At 38.5% G+C, this 25000-nt stretch overlaps 1 protein-coding gene across 1 annotated transcript in view; it reads left to right on the top strand.

The window, feature by feature from the left end:
• LOC109923391 (unconventional myosin-Vb-like) overlaps positions 1-25000 on the top strand; it is a gene marked incomplete at its 5' end in the record, with an annotated part of 126168 nt that overhangs the window by 48426 nt on the left and 52742 nt on the right. The window contains 11 exons of the mRNA XM_048613914.1: positions 1176-1288; positions 2812-3077; positions 3158-3239; positions 6379-6519; positions 7803-7928; positions 9503-9586; positions 12183-12314; positions 16391-16488; positions 18212-18298; positions 22298-22406; positions 24225-24436. Of these exons, the coding sequence (XP_048469871.1) occupies positions 1176-1288; positions 2812-3077; positions 3158-3239; positions 6379-6519; positions 7803-7928; positions 9503-9586; positions 12183-12314; positions 16391-16488; positions 18212-18298; positions 22298-22406; positions 24225-24436 (1450 nt within the window). The remainder of the gene's footprint in view (positions 1-1175; positions 1289-2811; positions 3078-3157; positions 3240-6378; positions 6520-7802; positions 7929-9502; positions 9587-12182; positions 12315-16390; positions 16489-18211; positions 18299-22297; positions 22407-24224; positions 24437-25000) is intronic.

Below are 25000 nucleotides of genomic sequence, written 5' to 3'. Positions count from 1 at the left end.
AATCTTATGCTTAAAATTACAAACAAATGCTTGCAACAGGCTGGGCTGGTCGTATGTTTTGCTTCCCTGGGCATCTAGTGTTTGTGTTTGTGTATCTGTACATTTACTGCATTGTATTGTACTTTTTAGAATTAAACATATTGTTCAACTTGTGCAGCTGTAGGCATTGTGATCTAATTTATTTCCAGGAAATTGAAGGCCTAGTTACCAAAGCAAGTTTACACATAATTTATTGGTTGATTTATGAAGTGACTGTGTTTAGGATTGTGAAATAATGAACCCCATATCTAACAAAAGAATATGCATTGTATTGTATTCCTGCTCATAACTTGACAGGAGTCTTGCGCATGTCTTTGAATATAATTGCATTTTGAATTTGTCTGTTACAAATTAGTATTGACATTCAATCTGTTTTCTGAATGTGACTGACAAATTCATTTTACTTTTGTTACAATACTTATTGAGACTAACTTATGAAAATAACTTCCTAGTGACTGATAGACCCTAAGAGTTTTACTGTAACAAACTAACATCTGTCAAATGTTCATTAATGGGCCACTAAGAAATCAAAATAAAGAAAATGCACTTTACATTTACCAGTGAAACAAAATAGACCTTTTTATTGGGTACCAGCCATGTAATATTAAAGGAGCAGCTCCATGCTTGCCCTGAACTCCCTAAAGGAGATTTGGTTCTAACTACCACCTTGGGCAATTATTCTGCTTGGTCTTCAGGTTTTTCAGATGTGATTCACCAGTGAATTTCTCCAATTCCTTTAAGTCTTCAAGATCCCTATCAGATCTGTTCCTTTCTATCTTCTAAAGTAGCTCAACTTGTAATAGCCTCCTGCTTAATTATTTGCTCAGAATTCTTCTGATTTCCCCTATCATTAGTCTCCTTTTGTTTCTCAGCAGCTCAAATTTCAGCTATCGTTTTTCTGTAAAATACTGAAAGGATGATAAAGCTGCGAATTTCTGTGTGACCTTTTTGTCTCCCTATAGTAACCAGATCACATGGGAATGTCTTCGAGCCGAAGTGTATCCAGGACTCGACAGGATATTTGTGCTCTGAAATGCATCTTGAGTTAAAGATCAGCCTTCTTGATTCCGCCTTTCCTATGACAGTGTATTACAACTTGAGCAAGCTGTTTGATTATTATTTATTGATGTTTTCAGGTATCTGTGAATCTCATCAAATGGAAATCTTTCAAATTTTAGCTGGTATTCTTCACCTGGGAAATATAAATTTTCAATCAAATGACCGTGATGGTGAAAATAGCTTTGTTAATGTAAGTTTGCTTTGCGATCTTAATTTTATGAATGGAAAATGATTTAACACAATTTTTGCTATATATTTGAAGTTGGCCTTTGAAAGCATCAAGATATTGCTTTTTACAATAAATACCAAAAGCAGGTTAATTGATCTGTCTTTTGTTTTGAGGTTTTGCAGTTCAACTGCCAGCAGTTTAGTTGAAAATTACTGTTTTCTTATGGCAAAAGTGGGTACACTTCAAAAAGTGATCTTGGCTTAATGATTTGGAATGTCATAGTGTCACCAAAGGCTATGTTTATGATGGAGAGATTTGTCTTTTTGGCTTGATGGCAACTCTGTTAGGAACACAAGTGGTTTTTGCACTATAGCAGCGTCAAACAACGAATATCGCCTGTAGCTCAAATGTTTGAGAAGCTTTACCCTAATCTGAGGTAGACTATGCAATGTACAGCAGGAACTAATCAGAAAAAAAAAAGTTATCCTGCAAAATGGCTTTGAACCCAATTTCAATATAAAGCATGCACAACAAACCAGTTGCTTGGGCCTTATTTTTGACATTGCTGATAAGGCCCATTTTAGGATTCCTTTTTTTTTGCATAATTAGGGATTGGCAATAAATGCTGCCTAGCCAGTGATGCCCTCATCCTGTGAATGAATTTTTAAAAATCTGTTACACCCTGAGATGAAGCAGAGTATATTGACTTGTGAAGGTAGGCTTATGGTAGGCTGTGGTAGAGAGCCCCTTGGCTGATTTATCAAATAGGATATAAAGAAAACCTCCCTCTGTTCTTAAACAGGGTAAAAATGTTGTTTTCTCTTTCTATTGGTATTTCTTGCAAGTTGTCCTGATGAGTGCAAGATTAAAAAGTTTCGACAGTGTCTTTTTAACAATTCTTGGATTCTGTCTGACCAAATTTCCACTTCCTAAATAGTATGTGGAATAAATCTAAACCACAGGATGTGCAGTTTGATCCAATATTTAGAAGCAGAGCTTCTAAAAGTTGGGGTTGAGACCCAAGTGGGGTGATGAGCTGAAAGTTTGGAATTACAGCCTCCGAGGCAATCATGAAGCTGTAAAGGTTTTATAAAAGCTGAACTCTCCCACCTCTTTGTTCTCAGGTGTTGTGACAGTTTTTGAGTCTTGAAATGGGGTCAAAAGGGGAAAAGTTGTGAAGTGCTGATCTACGGTGTACTGTAAGAACTGAGCAGAATTGGATCATCAGGCAGGCAAAAAAGTCAGTTGCAAAACTGCAGTGATACGCATAAGACATCCATTACTGTTTGGAGTAGTGAAAGCAATGTTTGTTTGTTTGTTGAAATTTATTTTTAAATGTGTCCTGTTTTGAGAACAGACTAACCAATGTTTTATGTATCTTTGAGCACATTCACTAAAAACAATTAGACAAAGAACCTTCTGAGGATGGAAAGGAAAGTAAAATGAGCCAGAGTTGTGCTGAAAGCATGGGATTTTTTATTCACCTTAACTTGCAGATTTGCTTGTTTTTCTCTCTCTCTCTCTCTTCTTTCTTTGGCCTGCAGTTAAATGATAAGCATCTTGATCAATTGTGCAAGTTATTGGGACTTGAGAAAAAACAGTTGGCCCGTTGGCTTTGTCACCGCAAGCTAGTTACGTTAAGTGAAACCTACATCAAATCCATGACTTTGGAACAGGCTGTCCATTCCAGGGATGCTCTTGCAAAACACATTTATGGGAAGCTGTTTGATTGGATGGTGAATCAGGTCAATAAAGCCTTAAGATCATCTTCAAAGCAACATGCCTTCATTGGTGTGTTGGATATTTATGGGTATGAGTGACTAGCTTTATGCTTATCAAACAAATTCTTGAAATTGAATTGTTGTAATAACGTTTTAAATTTTTTTTTAGGTTTGAAACATTTGAAAATAACAGTTTTGAACAATTTTGCATTAATTATGCAAATGAAAAGCTACAGCAACAGTTTAACTTGGTAAGATTTCTGTAAGAGTATTTTTAAAATTCCTCCACTTCCAGCAGTGTTTCATCTTTTATTCTGGGATTCCTTTCTTTAAAATCAGTTTGCATGATTTTTTTTAATGTATGTGCAAGCAGCAGAAGATCCTTTTGTCAGGAAGGGGATGGCCTAGTGGTATTATGGCTGGACGATTTAATCCGGAGATCTGGATAATGTCCTGGGGACCTGGGTTCGAATTGCGCCATGGCAGATTTGAATTCAATAAAATATCTAGAATTAAGAATCTATTGGCAACCATTGTTGATTGTTGGAAAAACCCATCTGGTTCACTAATGCCCCTTTTATGGGAAGGAAACTTAACTGGTCTGGCCTACATGTGACTTCAGACCCACAGCAATGTGGTTGACTCTGAAATACCCTCTGGCAATTAGGGATGGGCAATAAATACTGCCTAGCCAGCGATGGGCAATAAATACTGCCTCGCCAGCGATGCGCTCATCCTGTGAATGAATAAAAAATACTGTTAGGTCGTAAGATGATGAAGCAGTTATGTTCAAAGCTGATTTTACTTAAATGGGCTTGATGAAGATATTGGGAGTACAATAGATGAAAGCAGCCCTGCAAGTTGTGTATCAGCAACAATCTCCCTTACCACTCGAATTAATCTGTTTAGATTGTTGGGATCGTGGTCTTATGCAAAATAAGTTTGGAATGTTTCATTTTAAATAACCAAAGTTTGTGGGCTCCCTGCACCTAATTGATGGCAGTGTCCTTTTGAAAACTATAAGAGGTGGTATTTAATGGAAGTGATGGGAAGTTTGGCCAACTTCTCAAGTCCTCACCAATGCTGATTTTTTTAGGGGGAAAGCTGGTAGTGGTAAACCTTCCCAAGAAGAAAGGATCCCAGGGAAGGAATTTTTTGCATTCTCCTTCTACTCCACCATCACCATCAACACAAACCTCGGAGAACCTAGAGTGAATCAGAGCAGTATTATTAGGGGAATTGGTGATTGCTGCTGATAATGAACCACTCGATGCCCAGCTTTGAAAAGCCCAGGCCAGGAGTGAGTGAGTGATAATGAGTTGTACAGGGATGGGCTGGCAACAAAGACAAGGGACTGACTTTATTGGGATACCTCCTACTTGGCATGTGATCCATATGGATGAGGAAATCTCCCTTCTCTCTAACTCTGTCCATCCCCAGAAGCCCACAACAATTCTGACAGGCTTTGCTCTATTCATTTCCTGCTAGGACGGTTTTGTGTTCCTCTATGACAACTCCCTTTTCTTTCTTCTGCCCCCTCTCCAATCAACTGACTGCTCCTGGCCACCAAAACTCCCCTGGGTCAAGGTGTTAAGTCTTATCTCAGGAGGCTGGTGTGGACTGTGGGAGGAAAAATGCTCTTAGTTTAAACAAAAAATGCTAAAAATTCCCTCACGAGAGGGCTCTATATTCACTTGCGCATATACCTAGTGCTCTGTAGCTACATTTACCATGTAATTTCCCTGCTGCCTTTACAATTATTTTTAAATGACCAACTAAATTTTTTAAATGTTATGGTCACTACCTCATTGACCACTTCAGTGTTCTAACTGTCCTAGGTCTGTTATTTGTTATCAGCTCACCAAGCAAAGGTAATAGTTAAAATTGCACTCGGATTTAATTTCATGATTACGTAGGAATGTGAGCAGGCCATTCTGTCCCTTGATTCTGTTCCACTGTTTAATGAGGTCATGGCTGATCTGTGGCCTAACTCCACATACCTGCCTTTGGCCCATTTCCCATAATATCTTAGGTGTATCTATCTCGGATTTAAAATTACCGACTCTGATTTGTTTTGTGAAGAAACAAGTTTCAAACCTACTTTTCATAATTATAATATCAATTTCTCAGTGGCCCAGGATATTGGGTCCAATGGATTTACAACATAGGAGCCCAGATCCACATTGAATCAGTGACTTCTTTGTTCTTTGATTAGCCCATTATGGCTATTTAGGGTCACGGGTTTCGGGCAGACCATTCGGTCCAACTACTCCTCCATGCTAGCCTCCCTCTTTTTTTTCTTTTTTGCAATATTTAACTTTTATGCATGGGACAATATATAATTTTTTTTTTTTTTTTTGCCTCTGGCATGTCCCAGTGTTGCTATCAGTTAACTTTTTCATTCTCGTGTCCATGCTTTTGTGGTTTGCAATTCAACAGTGTGCTCTTATTGCAGCTTCCACAGAGAGAATTCTGACACGACTTCTCCAACTCGCTCTGCTGTTTAAAATTTGCCTCATTGACCAAACTGTTATTCTGGTATCTTTACAAATTCTCCTCTTTAACATCTTTCAGTGTGCATCTAAAAAGCTTTTTACCACATACTGTTAAATATATTGCATCCCCTTTTAAAATGCAAGCTGAACTTTGAGGTGGGGTTGGGGAAGGAGAACAAATGGTGAAAATGTTAAGACCACTGAACGTTTATCAATTGGGCAAAAGCTGGTGTTTAGTTTTAAAGAAGCCCACAATAATTATGCCAATGCCAGTCTACAGTTGAATCAGAGATAGTAGGAACTGCAGATGCTGGAGAATCCGAGACAACAAGGTGCAGGGCTGCACCTTGTTGTCCCAGTCTACAGTTGGTCGGCTGGATCTTGCAGCTTGAAGTTGATGAACCTGATCATCTACTTGATTTATGTGGTAACATGAAAACTGAAAATTACATATTGCCTATAGAACAAATGCCAGTAGTTGAGCACTGATGTTGATGGATTATTATAAGAATATATGAACTAGGAGCAGGTGTAGGCAATTGAGCTCTTCGAGCCTGATCCACAAAAAATGCTTGGGCACGAAGTAGTAGGAGAAAGAGTTTAAAAAGTTTTTAACTGCCTCGGATTCAAAGACTGTGTTTGAGAAACATGGGATTGCAAGTCCCCTGGCTTAAAATTCTCCTCTGGCTTAAATGGATGGCTGTTTTTAATCAGTAGGTTATGGTGGATGGCTGTTCTTCAACATTACTCGGTGAAAGCATTTAAATAAATGGCCCTGATGCTACTCTACAGAATTCATTTGGTGTCAAACAGCACTTCTTAGTGGCTATGTACAATTGTACAATCCTAATCTTTGACCGTGCGTGGAAACTTTTTCTGTATATTTTCTTCCCAGCATGTTTTCAAGCTAGAGCAGGAGGAGTACTTAGCTGAAGGTTTACCATGGACACTTATTGATTACTACGACAATCAGCCTTGTATTGATGTTATTGAGGCGAAGCTAGGGGTCTTGGATCTTCTAGATGAGGAATGTAAGGTAAGAATTAATATGAAGCTTAGTAAATGGAAAGATGCACAATTTTAGTTTTAAATATTGATGGCTGTGGATAATTTTAGACAAACTGTTGCACCACCTTGTGGTTGGGAGAGCAGCCTGCAAATGTAGAACATAAAGTCTCCGTGACAGTCCTCTTAATATTGATGCAGAGGTGCGGGCTAAAAAGCAGCCTGAAACAATGAGCACCAAACACTTCGTTTTAAATGATTTATTTTGTTATGGAACTCACAAGCAGAGAAACATGCCATTTGGACACAGCATTCTTACCATGGGACCTTCTGGTCCCATCTCCTTCCTGCTTCTGATATTGACCATGTGGAATTGCCCTTTGCAACTCCATTGCAAACAAGGGTGAGCTGCCAAGCTGGGACACTTTTTTTTTTTTTTTTTTTTTTTTTTTGTTTTTTTTTGGATTTCATAATTGCCCTTGTTCTATATCATTATTGGAACCCTACCCACCACCACCACCAAATTTCTGGTCAGTGACCTGTCTCTCCTTGCCCACAGACTAAGAGCTATCCTTCAGGCCTTAGAAAGGAAGAATAGGTTTTCAAAGGCGTTAAATACAGCTGTGATAAAATTGTCAGATTAAGCCTGAGAGACAACTAGTTGTAGATTGTGCACAAAAACACAATTCTGCCACTGGTGAAAACCGTTAAGTTTATTTCCGAAGAGTCCTATTTGAGACTTCTGACCCGAGTTGAAATAGCCTGATTTTAGAAAGTGGTAACGACGCATGTAAAAGCAAAATGCAGTGGATGCCACAGATCTAATAAAAGCAGTGCTGGAGGAGCTGTGGTCTGCCAACATCTGTAGAAAGGGAGAGGAAGGGTTGATGTTTTGAGTCCCATGACTCTAAAAGATTCTTAGGACTCTTATGTTTGGTAATTGTACATGCTGTTTTTCTATCACGGGTTCAGAGAATTAGTTTTAAATAAAGCAGTTCTAAATTGATCCAAGATGGGAGGAGGGGGAAAAAATTAATTTGGTGATTACAAACATAAAAAAAAACTGTGGATGCTCCATGAAGATTGTCAAAAGATGGAATAGTTTACTAACATTTGTTTCGAAACGGTCTAAAGTTGTACTGATAGCTGTACTAAGCTTGCAAACTAATATGGTTCTACTTTTAATCCTTGTATCATTGACTTACCGATGTATTTTTAATTCTGCTAGTTGTTGATTCCTTTCCAATAAATATTTGTGCTGGTCTAAGTGGGTGTTTTGTTTTGTTTTTGTTTCTGTTTTTTTTAAAATTTTAGATACTTAATGGAACAGATGAGAAGTGGGCTCAGAAATTGTATAATCGTCACCTGCATACAAGTCGTCACTTTCAGAAACCTAGGATGTCAAATTCTGCTTTCATTATTCTTCATTTTGCTGCTGATGTAGGTGGTTGTTTTGTTAATTTCTATAACAAACCTAATTATTGTATGCAGTTCATTTTTTGTCACAACCAGCTGGATTTTTCAAAAGATTAATAACAAGTTTGGAGATTGTTACAACCAGACCCCGAGTGAGGTTCCCTGTTTTATGGTCCCAGACTAGAAATCCCAAACCATTTAATGTCCTGGGTGAGTAGGGATGAACCAGCACTCCCTCCTCTATTCATCTAACCATTAGTGGGTGGTATTAAGCTTAATTTTTAAAAAACTGATCTGTTCCATTTGTGGATACCTTTTTGTTTTAAAAAAAGGGCAGTTGTCTGGATTTCCTTCAGCATTGGTAGGTGTGACACACATTGGATCTCTCTCCAGAATCCATAAAGCCACTTACCTTGCATGGCCATTTTTGGCTGTCACATTTCTTTTGCTTTGAAAAGACCCACCATTAAAATGGGTTTAATGTTTGTAGTGCTTTGGGAGTTCAGACTCATGTTCATGACAGTTGAAAGATGAAAGAAACTGAAGGACACAGTGGACTTCGAAATTTCAAAGTAGTTAAAGAAGCAAACCTTTTTGAAATGTAGTCTGTGGCTACTTGACACCTTTGAAGCTAACACTGTCTAAACATTTGATCGATGCCTGGCAGAAAACTGGTAATTTTAGACATTTTAGTTTTAAAATAGCAACGCCATTTCAGTAGGTGTTGTAGTTCTGTTTTTGAGCAACTTTTGTGCAAGGCAAGCAGTACCTGATGACATCAACCAATAAGATCCAACGTCAAGTGAAGGATTGTCACTGAGTTCTGTGTTTTGGGAGTCGGGAAGTTGAGTTGGCTAGTTTGTGATGCCGAGTGAAGCCGACAGTGCGGGTTCAGTTTGGGCTAAGGTTGCCATGAAGGCCCCTCCTTCTCAACCTGTCCCCTTGTCTGAGGCATGGTGATCATCAAATTAAAGTCACCACTGCCCCTCCCTGCACAACTACGGTGAGTGTATTTATTTTGTTTTACTTAATTTTTTTAACCAAATTTGCAAGAATATTTCAGTAGCAGTATACAAAGTCTTTAGTTGAGCTGGAACTCGCAAGATATATTCCAAACATATAATGTTACTAGCTATTAATTAATGGGTAATAAACCTATTCAGTGTTCATCACAATGAAGTTCAACTTCTATAAAGACATTTTTGTTGATATTTATACCCACTTCATGTCGTAGCTTAGACTGATGCTGGCAAGAGGATGAGGTATCAATGTAACTACAAGCTTTTCAGCCACACTGTTAAAATAGCGTGCAGCATTTTTCCTGTATCTAGTTGAACTTAATTTGGGAATGCTTTATTTTCATAAATGATAGTGAACGTAGGTACATTCTTCCTTTTTGCTTGGTGTGACATTCTTCACCTTGAATGCTGTTTATTATCCAGCAGTAAAATATCCATTCCCTGACTGAAAATGGCCTCTTTTTGGTTAGTGAACATGTGATGTGGGCTATAAATGAGACACTAAATGTCAGAAAGTGACTGGGTCAAGAAGATTTATTCAATGTTATATCTATAAAGAAACTTATGAATTGCCTTCAGGTGCTGTATCAGTGTGAAGGATTTTTAGAGAAAAATAGAGACACAGTTTATGAGGAGCCAATTAACATTTTGAAAGCAAGTAAGGTAAGTACACTTAACCTTGTTCATGGAAGCATTGTATTATCTTGAACCAGTTCCCAAGGAGCTGAACTGTAGTTTTTATTGAAGAGGTGGATTGGGATAATCACTCATTTTGATGATTTTCTTTGTGATTTGGATCTTAAATTCTGGAACGTTTTCCAAGAAGTTCTCTGCTTGTATCTGATAGCATTTTAGAATTTTATTTGAAAGATTAAGTAAGTTTTTAAATTTGGTACCTTGCATCATATATTTACCAAGTTTCTGCAATGTAAACATTTTTACAATTCATTGAAATTTGAAAAGTTTCTCATTGATCATGTTTTCATGATGTCTTGACCAACCTTGGGAAATACTTGATCTGTCTGTAAAGTTATGTGTGGAAGTTGCTTGATTTTTTTGTTTTACATCTAAGTGACTTGATGAAATGTAACAATTGGATTTACATGGCAGGACCCTTAATACCGGTTAAACATAACACCATATAAATTATACCACTAAGAAATTCAACTGGTCCATCACACATCTGCTAGCTCTTCAGCTAAGGTTATCTTTTCTAAATACATTTCATGGTCCTTTTTTTCTGTTTTTTTTTTTTCTTTTTCCATCCTTTCTAGACTGGCTGTATCTAAGTGATTTGAGTTTGATAACAGATGAGTTCACTTTATTATTAGATTTCAATTTAAACAGGGTTTGTTGTAGCTGACTTCTAGGGTTATGAGGCCTTTATGAATTACAAAACTCTGCCGATTGTGAAAGCTAACCTTTTATAAAGTCTGCAGATTGGAGTTCTATTGTAACTTCAACTTTTGTTACTAGATTAATGAGATTAAATTACAGCTAATATGGTAGTAAACATCTCAACAGAGAAGACAGTCTAGTGTCTCTACAGCTTATCTTGCTTGTATATTAATGTGGTACCTACTTTCACGCAGTTCGGTATAAATCAGTTGGGAACTCTGCCATTTATACATTATGCCACACTTTGACCACAAATCACGTAAGGAATGAAGTCAATTTTAACTTGGACATGATAACCATGCACTGACACAAAGCAGTTAGATTGTGCAATTGGGGTCCAAGACTGGAGTTGGTCCTAACTACACTTATTTTGAAGTCCGTTCAAAACTGCAGAGAACCTTATGTTCAAGATTTTTGGCACATAGTTTAATCAAGGAATTAATAACTTTGATTTTTTAAAAATGCCTCCTAGGTATCTAAACAGACTCTAGTACTACAGATTGGTTCACTATTGATGCTTTTGAGTAGTACAGGTGAGAAATAAACAATAGGTTGCCAACATATTCTACTTTCAAAGAGGAGCACCCTTGAAATAAAAGGATAGCCCATGACAAAAATGGGAGCAATAGATTTCTTAAAGGATTAAAACATTCCATGGTTGGTTTGAAAGGAGAAGTTGTTAGGTAGTAGATGGTGGGGGAGTGTGATGACCAAAATGAAATGTTTCACAAAGTTTTTATAAGGCTTTTGAAAATATGGCACTAAAAGGAATGGTTTTGGAAATTTTAATGACTGAAATTTGTGCTGATTGTTGGAAGCTGAGAACTAAGGGTGCAGGGATGTGGTCTTTGAAGTTTACAAATGATGTGACAAAGTCATTGGATTTTCAGAGTGGTTTTTAAAAGTTCATGACTTGGTGTATGAGGTTGGGAAGCTCATCTAGGCAATGAGCAATACGTAAGAATAATTACATGAATGAGGATGGTTTTAGTTGATCTGAACTTTGTGTAGAGTTTGGAGTATGGGGATGTCTGAGATTGAGATGATTTTAGCATTGAAGTATTTGTGTGGATTTGTGCTACGGGTGGAATGTTAGAAATAGAAATCCTGCCATGGGTGCAAGTTTGAGGTTTACTTTTGATGTCAATAAGAACCTTTTTGTCATTGGGTTCTGTTTGAACTGACCCTTGTTACAGAGTATGGATTTGAGCTCAAGTGCTAGTGGATGGGAACAGAGTGGGGTTTTTTTTAAAGCTTACTGAAGACTGTTCTGACCAGCTCCATGTTATGGATAAGCCAGAATAGCAGAGATGACCAGGTGTAGAGCTGGATGAACACAGCAGGCCAAGCAGCATCAGAGGAGCAGGAAGGCTGACGTTCGTTTTGTGCTGGCCTGATTTATGGATATGTTGCAAAGAGGAACAATGTAGATTCTTAGAATAAAGCATAGGGTAAGTCATTGCAGGGAATAGGCTTGTTGGAGTATTGAAATTGAATTGTAATATGGTGGTGGAGGTCTGAAGATGTGAAGTATGTAGTTAATTATATTGATGTTTGAGGACCATAGGAGCATTGGATAAGCTACTAATGGCATACAGTGATCTCCATTCTGAGTCTACAAGAAGTTATGTAGAAATTCAGTATCTCTGGAAATGTCTGGGTTTTTCTCACTTTAGCCGTGGGGTTGAGAGAGGTTCATCCTCGTAATGAGTTCACCAAACTGTTTAAAAGTTAATTGAGTAGTTTTGGCCATTGTTACCCAAGATGAAGCCTGTGCTGTAAGCAAATTGTGAGAAAATAGTTAGAAATCTGCCCCAAAACTGAGCTTTCTTAATCTTGTTACTTGTGTTATTTCCAAAAGTCTGAGCTGATTTCTGAGCTGTTCCATGATGATGCTTCTACAAGAAGAGGTCAGATCTCCAACGTAACTTTAAAATCTTTAAGAAAGACCTTGCCAGTGACGAGTGAGCACAAAAAAACAGTGGGATACCAGGTAATAAACTTCATTTTCTAAAACAACATGCTTAGATTTTCAATGCTGGCTCTATAACAGGTTATGAAGTAAGCTTATTAAATATTTGCGTGCTTCAAGAGCAAAAGTACTGACATTAAAGTTTCTCTCAGGACTAGTTCAAGCTATATTTTTCTCAGAGATGCTGGATATTAACATTTAATGATGGCCTTCACTAATGGGTCGAACCTAGAACTGTGCAAATTACTATTTTACTAAGGATTTAAAACAAAAATTTTGGATGTTCCGTGATTGTACAAAATCTATTGCTGTAATTTGAGCATGACTCGGTATAACGAGAGACATAAACCTAAATGTTGTAATAGCCTTGTGAAAATATCATCTCATTGCTCAAATCTCCTCTTCCTAAACAATTTTCCAAAAAAGAAATGTGTCCACAAGGCCAGTTGTAGGGAGGAGGATGGTGATGATTATTTCAACTGGTAGTATTACTAGGCAAGTCTGATCCTGGAGTTTTATTTTCGTAATCTTAGTTATTTATAGTGATCAGTCGCAAGAGGCAGTCGAGATTGCGCACTTTGTTTTAAAAAAAAAATCTATTAACAAGATGCAAACTGTTACAGGAAAGAAGTTACTTGAAAGAATCTTATTATAAATTCAGATGAGGATTTGACCCTGTTACCTTCAATTTTACATATATTCAAGCCTTGGCGAAGGATCAACCTGTTTCTAATTTAATTTCGTTTTCTGGTTCAGTGGATGCAGCTACAATTTGGTTTTACTCCTGGAAAACTTCTGCGTTTGTTTGGTATTTAATTAACTAATCCTGACACTGCTATCAAAGCTCACTTACTACTTAACATTCAGCTTTCTCTTCCACAGCCATCTGTTTTTTGAGCTTTTACTCTTACTCAAGGCAAAATTTCCCTGCCCTGACCATTTTGGAGACTGCACTCTGTCTCTGAAGGACTGACCATTTTCTTTTGAAGGATGTCTGCATACTGGTTGACCTAGATAGATCTGTGTCTCTCTTTCCTGTCTCCCTAAGTCAGAAAATGCCTTGTTGTCTATTTTCTTTTTTCCCCCCAACACATTTCTTTCTAAGGCACTGAACTATTTATCACCTTTTTTTTGTTTTAAAAGCCTAATTCAGTCACGTAAACAAGTTTCCAGACAACCTGTCGCCCCTCAGACTCAGAAGCAAAACTAAAACTGAGTGGAATTTTCTCATCTTCTAAATGACATGGGCAGTGGTGACAGCTGGGGAAATACAGAATAAAAAGATTTTTGACAGAGGTCAAAAAAGTGACTCTTTTTTTCCACAAGGTTTGGCAGGCTGGCTAAGTCACATTGGAATGGCAAAGGCCCAAGTCGAGAGCATTAACACTTCCTTATTAGCAAATCTTGCCTTCCCTCTATACAGGCTTGCTATTTCTCCAGGCATTGGAGAAAACGTTGATGGTGCCAATTCCCAGCATGAGTGGTGATCAGACAGCTGTAGCTCTCCATCTGGGTCACTGTTTCTCAACATCAAGGCACACTCCATGAGCAGTGACCACCTGCACCCTCCATTTACATTTTGGGATGGCAAATGGCCAGCCTAACTCCATCTTGGATTGAGTCATAGTTTGGTGCAGTACTTCAGCTCTGCCCTTTAGAGTTCACTGACACCTTTTCATTGCATTGCCATTGCCATTGCCATTGCCACTGACAGGCCGCTCTGCATGCCAGGCATCCAGCTTGTGCATTGGCACAGGATACTTCATGGGGCTCTTGGCTTGCTTTCTTAGTAATCTCTCACATTGCATCTACTTGGGTGCTTAAAGCAACTCTGCTTTGCTTTGCCTTGCCTTGACTTTGTGCATTGTCGTTTCTTTCAGAAGTTGCAGTACTTCCGTTTTGCCTTTCCTTTAGCGTAGACAAAGCCAGTCAGCCAGTAAACATGACAGGCTAGTATCAATATTGTGCCGTTGTCACACCCTGTACCATGTGCTATCAGCTTGTGCTGAATTGCTTCAACCAAATGGCTCTATCTCTGTGTCTAAGAGGAGTTACCCTTAGTCAAATTTAAGGCCAGGGATTGCGGGGGGAAAACTGTTGTCAGGATGATCCACCACAGTAAGTCGAGGCATCAGCTAATATCTGCTCATTTGAATGTGGTCAGTCAGCCATTGGTGTTCAGAATCAAGCTATTTGTATCATTCCAGTCCAGGGAATGGTTCATAGTCAGTCCTGCAGGTGTTCCTCTGGGCCATGAAGACAGCGCTGCCCTGAGTGGTAACTTCAAATGAAGCTGGCACGGTCTGCTGTGGTCTTGTGGTCCAGACGAAAGTGGATGGCCCTGTTCTCCACCACCCTGTTAAACAGGCCCTCCAGGTCCCTATCAAGAAAGTAGAGGTGCCAACTTTGCTCTGGTTATTTCCACTGTAATTTTGCACACATCAGAACCTTTTGAAGGGCCACTTCTTGTTTGCAGAGTCTGCACTAGTGCATAGTAGAGCTTAATAGTTTCCTCCAGTGGTGAGAATTCCAGAAGCTCCTGGCAGTAGTGAGCACTTTGCTAGTCAGCAGGAGAACAGTGCCATGAAGGTAGGGTGCATGTTTAATGCAACATGAAATTGCACGAGAGCATGCACTGGAGTTCAGAGAAACTCCCCAACATTAACGAGATGAATTTAGCCAAAACTTATATACAGTATCCTGTTCCTAACCCACTGTATAGAAATGCAAACCAAGCTTAAAGCTATGTATAACAAGGTGTAGAGCTGGATGAACACAGCAGGCCACGCAGCATCAGAGGAGCAGGAAAGCTGACGTTTCAGGTCTGGACCCTTCAGAATTCTCTACACCTTGTTATCTCAGATTCTCTAGCATCGGCAGTTCCTACTGTCACTTAAAGCTATGCATGTTCTGTCTACTTTAGAAACCAGAGATCCAAATAATAATGGGTAATGAATCTTCGTGGTATAGTAAAGTACATAAAAGGGGCTAATTCAGTAGTCAATGTGGAGAACAAAATGGATTGACTTTTATTGGCCAGGGAATTTAATTTAATTTGTACCATTTTTCCAGTAGTCATTTTGTGCTATGTGATGGGTCTTCACAACTGGAGTTGGATTTTTGGATGTCAGTAGTCTGGTGCTGACTTTCTATTATGTAAATGATCTACAGTGGGGTAGAATGGGTGGTGAGTACTGGGCCTCTGCCTAATTGCTTTTTAATCTAAACTTAACAGTTTCTATATTCAGTGTTTCAGTAAAACTGAGAACGCCAAGAGGAGATTTAAATTGAAGTATAGAGGGCTTTGTTGAGGTGAATAGGGAAATACTCCCTCTAGAGGGATTTAGGGATGAAATTGATAAATGCCATTTATGGAGAAGTTGGAGGGTTCTTTTAACAACATCGGGCAGAAACCTGTCTATGGCGCAGTGTGGTGGAGCTAAATGTCAGGTACTGTGCATAACCAAAAGCAAGTCTTGTAGAAAGTTTGCTCTACCACCCAGCCCAAGGCAAGTTATGGGTGGCACGGTGGCTCAGTGGTTAGCACTGCTGCCTCACAGCGCCAGGGACCCGGGTTCAATTCCACTCTCGGATGACTGTCCGTGTGGAGTTTGCACATTCTGCCTGGGTTTCCTCCCACAGTCCAAAGATGTGCAGGTTAGGTGGATTGGCTAAGCTAAATTGCCCGTAGTGTTCAGGGGTGTGTAGATTAGGTGCGTTATAGGGGAATGGGTCTGGGTGGGATGCTCTGAGGGGCGGTGTGGACTTGTTGGGCTGAAGGGCCTGTTTCCACACTGTAGGGATTCTATGATTCTGAGAATAAGTTTCAGAAACATCTATGGTGGTTCTGATTTTCTTGCTTCCCTTGATCATCATCATCCTCCAACTCTGCTCCTTGGAGAAATGTTACAACTGTGCTTTGTTGTTCGATTGTCCCAGAAATTTGCGTAGAACTGTCAATGTGCTTACACTCTGTGTATGTAGATGTTCTAGCATCATTCTCAGTTAACTCCAACAAGACAACTTAAGACTATTCTCTAGCATTTCAAGTGTTTTGTGAGTTACTGATAAACAAGTGATAACATTGTTTTCTGTAGTTTCGAGCATCACTCCATCTCCTAATGGAAACTTTGAATTCAACATCTCCTCACTATGTCCGCTGCCTAAAGCCAAATGATACAAAGGAACCATTCTCGTGAGTAAATCAGGTGCTGCTGTTTTTAAGATAACAAGGTGTAGAGCTGGATGAACACAGCCTTCCTGCTCCTCTGATGCTGCTTGGCCTGCTGTGTTCATCCAGCTCTACACCTTGTTATCTCAGATTCTCCAGCATCTGCAGTTCCTACTATAGCTGCTGTTTTTAATGTCGGTGTTCTTGTGCGTCCTAAGACAGTGCTAAGTACTTTGCCCATTAGACAGGTAAAATGGGCAAAATATGCAAAACATAGAATTCTGCTTAAAAATAACCTGGTAAAAGGGCAAATTGTTCCTATATAAAATGCTACGGCAGCACAAAGATGTGCAAAGTTTGAGGGGAAAATGCATTACAATCTATTTTTAGCCCCATTCCCTACCCTTTTTTTTCCCAACTTTTTTGGATCTTCCTTTTTTCTGTTTTGAAATAATTACCATGGATTCTGCTTCCGTTGAGTTTTTTTCTCTGAATTTTATGCAAAGCTGCATCAAGAGGACTAAGAGATTGGTCATGAGAAAACTCCATGTAGGCCTGATTCTAACTCTATGAATGAAGTGAAAACTTATCCATGCTGGCACATTATTGATTCAATGAATGAAAATACTTGATTCCAATTTTGCTAAAACTTTCCATACTGAACGTTTCCATCAGATCTCCTCGATCCTTTTTGCTTCTTTACATTATTATTTTGAACCATTCTCCATACCTCAAAATTTATTTTGATTGTACCTAGTTGGTTGGTAATCTGTATTGCTGGCTTGTTGCATGCTTTCCTCCCCATCTTTCCATTCGTGAAATGCCTTTGTTTTTATATTAATTGCATCATATAAATGCAAAATTGCAGTGACACCTTGGAAAATGTTTTATTGTTGCTGCTCATGTTTTGTACTTTCTGCAGGACTTTTTATCTATCTTTTAAAGGATGGTTGCAACATCTGTTGCCGCATAATCATTATTGTATGGGTATCCAATGCAGTTTTCTTGGGAGACTCAAGTGCAAACTTTTTTAGTTCAAGAACAGTACGGCTGTTCTCAGTACAAAGGTTCATTCTAATTGAGTGCTGAGTTTAAAACTGGATTTGTACACCTGTATAAATTTAATTTAATTTGGTGGGTTAATGAGGATAAGGACCTGAGAATTAGTGATCAGTTTTATTGAGGTGGTATTTACTATCTTGTAAAGCTGTTGGTTTGTACCACTTCCCTATTGTTCCTTAATCAGTTGAGCGTCCTGTGCTTTTAATTTATTCAAACATCATTTCTTCAGGATTAGGGTATCAGAAATCTTGATAACCTGTAGAGGGATTTCAGGTGATGGAGTGGTGGGGTTGTGAGAAACTTGAATTGTTGTGATCTGGAATGCATTGCAGAAAGGAACATTTCAGTAGTAATGTTCAATACTGAGCTGGATAAATACCTAAAAGGGGGGAAAACTATATGGAGCAATATGGATAGTGGGAGTAATTGGATAGCTCCAAAGAGATGATGGGCTGAATGGCTGCCTCCTGTTGTTTTTAATTCTGATGTGAGTACTATCCCAGTTTCAATGTTGAATAGTGAAAGGTGGAAATCTGACGAGGTTTGAAAGAAGCTGATAAATGACCAGCTATAAATGCTAGACATTGTAAAACAATACAGTTCACTCCTCTGGAATGAGTATTTGAGTTCTACTTAATTTGTAGTCAAAGGCTATTAATCTTAAAGTTTGGCATTTCTGCTGCAGGTTTAACCCAAACAGAATGGTACAACAATTAAGAGCCTGCGGTGTTCTTGAAACAATCCGTCTCAGTGCTGCTGGGTATCCATCTAGGTAAGTATAAATAGCATTGAATGTGCCTCATGAGAGAGGAGGACTGAGTCAATTTGTTTTGTATTTAAATGTACTTTAGTACGTGATGCATACCCTGGGCACTGCTTTCATTTTCCTAGATATCTATCTTGGTGTGCTGAGGACTTAAACCCTTTAGAACCAGAAGTAGCCGAAACTATCCCTCTTTCATGAGGTTACTGCTCCTCAAGCATAGACTGTAATTATCAGACACTTTATTTAATAAATTAATATAGCAGCTACATTATGTGCATTTGATAGTGGTCAACAATAGTTATTCTTCATTTGAGCCATAAACTTGCTGTAGAAGTTATGCTGTCTAGCTGAGTTCAGGTACATGGTTAAGCACAGACCTAAAAGATCTGTCCAAGATATACTGCACCATGTTGCATTTGAAATTGCTGTGCTTGTGCAGTAAATGCAAATTAAACTTGATGCTTCAGTTTTAGTACCCTTTTTCATTAGGTGATTAATGTTTACTGCCAGTCAACCTCTGGCATTGAAACTGAATAATTCAAAATACAAACTCTCCTTCCCTCAGTAGAGCTGTTGATTTAAAATGTAATTTTAAAAAAAATTCTTAATCCAACTTTTCTTTGTTTGCTGTCCCTGACTTGACTTTGAGTGGCCCCATTGAATCTACAATTCCTACTTGATCTTTTTATGATGTTAATTTTGCAATTCTCCGTATCTGATTAAGGGGGAACACTGGGTTCAGTTGCATGGAAAATGATGGAAAGAGTTAAAGGGGGAAGGCTCAACGGAGGTTAAACTTCCCAGAACAAGTAATCGAACAGAGTATGGAAAGGGTCAGGGATCAACTTTAGGCACAGCAGATAAGTGGACGACTGAGAATGGGACAGTCAATGCAGGACCTGAGGGTGTTGTACTTAGATGCAGTATATGAAACCAAGTAAATGAGCTTGTAACACAGATTGAAATTGTCAGGTGATATTGTGGGGTTTCTCTGAGGCAGTAGGGAGTTCAGGGCTGGGACCTAAATATCAGAGGATACCCATCCAATTGAAAGGACAGGCAGATGGGCAGCCATTGCCTTGTTAGTAAGAAATTAAATTAATAGAAAGAAGCAATATAGGGTCAGATGGTGTAGAACCTGTATGGATAGACTTGAGGAACTGCAAAGGAATAAACTCTCTGATGTGAGTTATATATAGGCCACCTGACAATAGTCAGAATGTGGGGAAGAAAATAAATTGGGAGATGGAACAGCCATGTAAGAAAGACACTATTGCAGTAATCGTGGGGTACTTCAGTAGGTAGGTGGACTGGGAAAATTAGGTTGGTAGAAGATCTCAAAGAATTTGTGCAATGTCTGCGAGAGGTGTTTTTTGGTTTTATTTTGGAGCAGCTTGTGGTAGAGCCCACTAAGGAACAGGCATTTTTGAATTTGGGGACCTAATGAAGCAGACTTGATTTAGGGACCTTAAGATGAAGGAATCCCTAGGGAGCGATGACCATAATGTGACAGAATTCACCCTGCAGTTTGAAAGGGAGAAGATTTGAATCAGATGTAACGGGAGTACAGTTGAGTAAAGGTAACTACGAAGCTGAGGGAGAGGCTGGCCAGAGTTGATTGGAAAGGTAGCCTAATCAAGGAAGATGGTAGAGTAGCAATAGTGGGAGTTTCTGGAAATGATTTGGGAGGCTCAGCAAAAATGGATCCCAAGGAAGAAGCAAAAGGGGAGGATAAGGCAACCCATGGCTGACGAGGGAAGTCAGGACAGCATAAAAGCAAAAACAAAATCATACAATGTTATGAAGATTAATGGGAAGCCTTTAAAAATCAGCAGAGGATTTAATTTTTAAAAAAACATGGTAAAATAGGGTGGAGTCAGCATGGCTTCAGGAGGAGGTTATGTCTGATGAGTTTGTTAAAATTCTTTGAGGAGATAATGAGCCAGTAGACGCCATCTGTTTTGATTTCCAGAAGGCCTTTTGACAAGGTGACACGCAGGAGGCTGCTAGATAAGATAAGAACCCGTGTTGTTGGGTGCAAGTACTGGCATGGACAGAGGCTTGGGATAAAAGGTGTTTCAGGGTGGCAGTCAGTGACTAGTGGAGCTCTGCAGGGGTCAGTGTTGGGATCACAACTATTCACATTATACACTAAGGATCTGAACATAACTGAAGGCATTGTTGCAATCTGTAGTATGCTTCATATGTGAAACTCCAAGATAAGCCTAAATTGAACTTAGGAGACAAGGGTTTCTTTAAGCTTGGCTGAGCTTTTTTAGTTTAAATCGATTTTAGCTCAGTTATTAATCTTGCATTGGTTTTGTGAACTTGGCTTAACCTGGTCTGTTGACCATCTTAAGTTCTTCAAAAAATTAATTGTTATAGTCCATGAAAGGTCCCAGGTATTAATATCTGATAGTTGAAAGCTAATGTTTCATGCTTTGAGTAAGGAATGCACTATCTTTATTTTTCATAAATTAACTGTGGCCATTCTGAAAGCCAGCAAACTTTTGATTTGATAACTCAAAAAAGGAAAGCCAAGATTAAAAACACGACTTGCGTGCAGACATGCTTTTGAGGAATTTCCTAGGTTTGTATATGAATTGTGGTTTAGTCCCTTGCAATTATATTCACCACAAATGCATTTACCAGAATTTGTAACAGAGTTGAGTGTTAAACTGGAATATAATTTCGGTGAATTTAAATCCTGTAGGTCCAGTGACAGGAGTTCAGCCCAATACTGGACTAAAGGGCAAGTTTCAAACTTGCCCGACAGTAAATTTAAGGTAGCAGAAATAGCTGAAACCATTACACTTGAAACCTGCAGAGTCAGCTTGTCTTTATAGCAATTTTTAGGATAACTGTTCATTCAAGTTTAGATATGCCACATTGCTGTGATGGAGTGATTTTTTTTGACTTTGTAAACAAAGCTTCAGAGTGAGAGCATTTGATGTTTCTGCTGAAATTTGCCCCATCCTAAAGTATATTTTTCTGCAAGTTTTATTTTTAACAGCTGCTTACAATATTAAACATTGAAATGATCTAACATGCTGTTTTTGCAAATTTCTGACTTGGTAAACTTGTGCCTGGAGTCACCTTTTGGTGACTTTGTAAATTTTACAAAACTCTGCTAAAAATTACAAATGTTAACATGGGTAATGCCTGCAGCAATGCTTTACACATTTTCCATTAAGTGCTTATTGGTAGCAAGAGTCCATCTATCTTGCGTTTTATGCTTCTTCCTCTCTTCCATCTTAGAGCAGTACAACTAGTTTAGAATTCTATAATTTTCTTTGATCAATCCAATGAAGGAAACTAAGTTCCTAAATTGTTATTTCCATAGAACACTATGTAGAGGTGGTTGCCCTTTTTGCAAAATGGCATGATCCCACAAATGTAACAAGTACCTGGAACGCATCAAACAATATTCATGCTCAAATCAAAGCCAACCCCTCCTGTGATGATAGGGAGGACATGCCTTTTATTCTGTCTGCAACGCAAACTGATGCACCTAGTTCTAATTATAACAGGAGTTTTTATTTTATTATGTACCTTCAACTTTTTTAAGTTGCTTTTCTAAACACCCCTTAACCTTAGGATAGGATCCGTCATATTTGGTGTATTCCAGCTATTCCTGATTGTGAGTAACATTTGATCGATTGATTGATCAATCAGTCAATCTATATTTTATCATAGGAGAGAGATATTTGGCAAAAGGCTGAAAACTAAATACAGACTTTACTCCAAAATAAAGTGGGTTGTACAGATTTCCTTTCAATATTAGGAAACCTGTGCATGACTATCAGAATTCACTCCTCTTCACAATGAAGAAAGTTTGACATCACAATGTGATTCATATTGGTTGCGGAGACTTGGTTCTATAAAATCGATTTTTATGGAGTTGAATGACCTGTTTCTGCATCATAACATTACATCATTCCATTGTAGAATTATGTAAACTGTTATGTTGAGGTTTACTAATGTTGGATTTTTGTTTGTTTTTAGGTGGACCTATGTTGATTTCTTTAGCCGCTACAGAGTTTTGATGACAGAAAATAACATTTGTGCAGATGAGAAACAGACGTGTAAAAACATGTTGGAAGACCTAATCAAGGTTTAAAAAGTCATAATGTCATGCCATGTTTCTTGACTAGTTTAAAGGCCCAGGTTGGGGCCAGGGGGAAAGAGTGCCCTTGTTCAAAACTTCAGTCTTGATCAAACATTTAGTTGTGAATGTTTGTTTGAAACAACGCAAAGTGCAACTTTTTTCTGGCACATGAACAAAATTTGTACCTAAGTTTATTATGTACCTGCAACTTTTTTTTAAAAAAAGTTGCTTTTCCAAGCACTGCTTAGCCTTAGGATAAAATCAGTCATACTTCTTGTATTCAACCTATTCACCATTGTGAATAACATTTGATCAATTGATCAATCGCTCAATCAATCTTTAGAAAAATTCAGGAAAGTGATAGATCTTGAAACCATTCCTTATGCAGGTAGCAGTGGATTTCACATGGTATCCTTTTTAAATGGGAGTAATTCTGCATTTTGATCATTTGTCAGAAAAATCTGCTTTAATTCCTTAGTTTCAATGTTGGTGGCAGAGGAATAGTCCAAATAAATTGAAGATGAAGACTCTTAAAAATACCACATACCCACAACATGACAGTTGTGTGACTCAGTGGTAGCACTGTCATCTGAATTTGAAGATGATGGGTTCAAGTACAACTCCATGACTTGCTGCACAAAAAACAAGTCTGAAGAATGTCAGTACCAAGGGAATGCTGTACAGTTAGAAATGCTGTCTTTGGATTAAGTATTAAACTGAGATTTCAGATGTCTCCAATTTGCTGTATTCTGAAGAAGGGGTGTGGGAGTGCTCTCCCTGTTTCCCTGGACACTTAGTTTGTTTTGTAAAATTGGAGGAAAAAAAAAATCTTGTCACTTTCAGATTATTTGTGAGAGCTTCCTGTGGTTGATTTGGCTGTTGTGGCTCCTATATTAAATATGTTTCAATAAGTTAGATGTTTATAAAATCACGAGGGGCATATATCGGGTGAACCGCCTATCAAAGGTCACTTTTTGATAGGGGAGTCCAAAACTAGAGGGCATAAGTTTAAGGTGAGAGGGGCAAGCTTTAAGGGACCCAAGAGGCAACATTTTCATGCAAAAGGTGGTGCATGTATGGAATGAACTGCCAGAGGAAGTGATAGAGGTGGGTACAATTACAACATTTTAAAAGGCATCTGGATGGGTATATGAATAAGAAGGGTATAGAGGGGTATGGGCCAAATGCTGGCAAATGAGACAAGGTTAATTTAAGATATCTGGTCGGCATGGACAAGATGGACCAAAGGGTCTGTTTCTGTGCTGTATGACGAAGTTCTTCGTCGCACATAAAGAACCTTTTGAGTCTTGTAAAATGCAGTAACATAACTGTAATCTTAAAGTGTTCAATCCAAAAGTGAACCATTGCCACCTGTGCTTGACACTTATTCTATTTTATTTTCTACTGTGGTAATTGATTTCATTTAGGTTTTGATTTTGTATTTAAAGGTCCCCCCACCCCCAACCAAACTTGTCTATTTTCGTTGTGGAGAGAAAGTAGAGTTAACGTTTTGGGTCCAATGATCCTCCTTCAGAGCTTGAGTAAAGTTGTCTGAACAGTCCATTACCTTAACTGTGTTGTGCAGTGAGGAAACTTGTTTGCTGTTGCTGATTAAGTCAACCTTCAGCCCAATCATGACACCTTTTAGAATTAAAGCTTAATGTTACCTTAATGGATACTACTTTTAAGAATATGTATTTTTTATGCTTATAATTTTTACATACTAGTGAGTATTATAATGAGATCAATGATGGATCTTCTGATGTTTAGACTTTATTTTGGGTAGGTAGTAACAATAACTGCTTTTTAAATTGTTACCCACAGGATGAGAACAAATATCAATTTGGAAAGACCAAGATCTTCTTTTCTGCAGGGCAGGTGGCCTATCTGGAAAAGCTCCGTACAAACAAACTTCGCGCTGCCTGTATAATGATACAGAAGATGATGAGAGGTTGGATGCAAAGAAAAAAATATCAGCAGATATGCCAAGCCATTATTGTCATCCAGAAATACACACGCAGATTTCTAGCAAAACAGTAAGTAAAGCAATAGTAAGTAAAGTAAAGCATTCATGCAACAAAAAAAAATTGTTGGAGAAACTCTGTAGCTCTGGCAGCATCAGTGGAGAGAAAGTAGAGTTAACGTTTTGGGTCCAATGATCCTCCTTCAGAGCTTGAGTAAAGTTGTCTGAACAGTCCATTACCTTAACTGTGTTGTGCAGTGAGGAAACTTGTTTGCTGTTGCTGATTAAGTCAACCTTCCAGAAAAAGTGGCACCAAATGATTTTACCAGTAACTTTCCTTGCAAAGAATCCTCAACTGTATACTTAACATAAATGTCAATGTAGAATATATGTACGTACTTGGTACCTCGTTTTAGAAATAATTCTTATTTTGTGTTGTCACACATTTCTCTTTTTTTTTAAAAGAAAAGTTAGAGTTTCAGCCAGTCCTCCAGGAAATATTCCTCCAGGGGACGGCATAGTGGCTCAGTGGTTAGAACAGCTGCCTCAGTGCCAGGGACTTGGGTTTGATTCCAGTCTTGGGGGACTGTCTGTGTGGAGTTTGCATGTTCAAAGTCATGCCAGTTAGGTGGATTGG

Source organism: Rhincodon typus, chromosome 29 (genome assembly GCF_021869965.1).
Source record: "Rhincodon typus isolate 14 chromosome 29, sRhiTyp1.1, whole genome shotgun sequence".
Classification (NCBI taxonomy): domain Eukaryota; kingdom Metazoa; phylum Chordata; class Chondrichthyes; order Orectolobiformes; family Rhincodontidae; genus Rhincodon; species Rhincodon typus.
The sequence above is the reverse complement of the archived record's forward strand: the minus strand, read 5'-3'. Positions and strand labels throughout refer to the sequence as shown.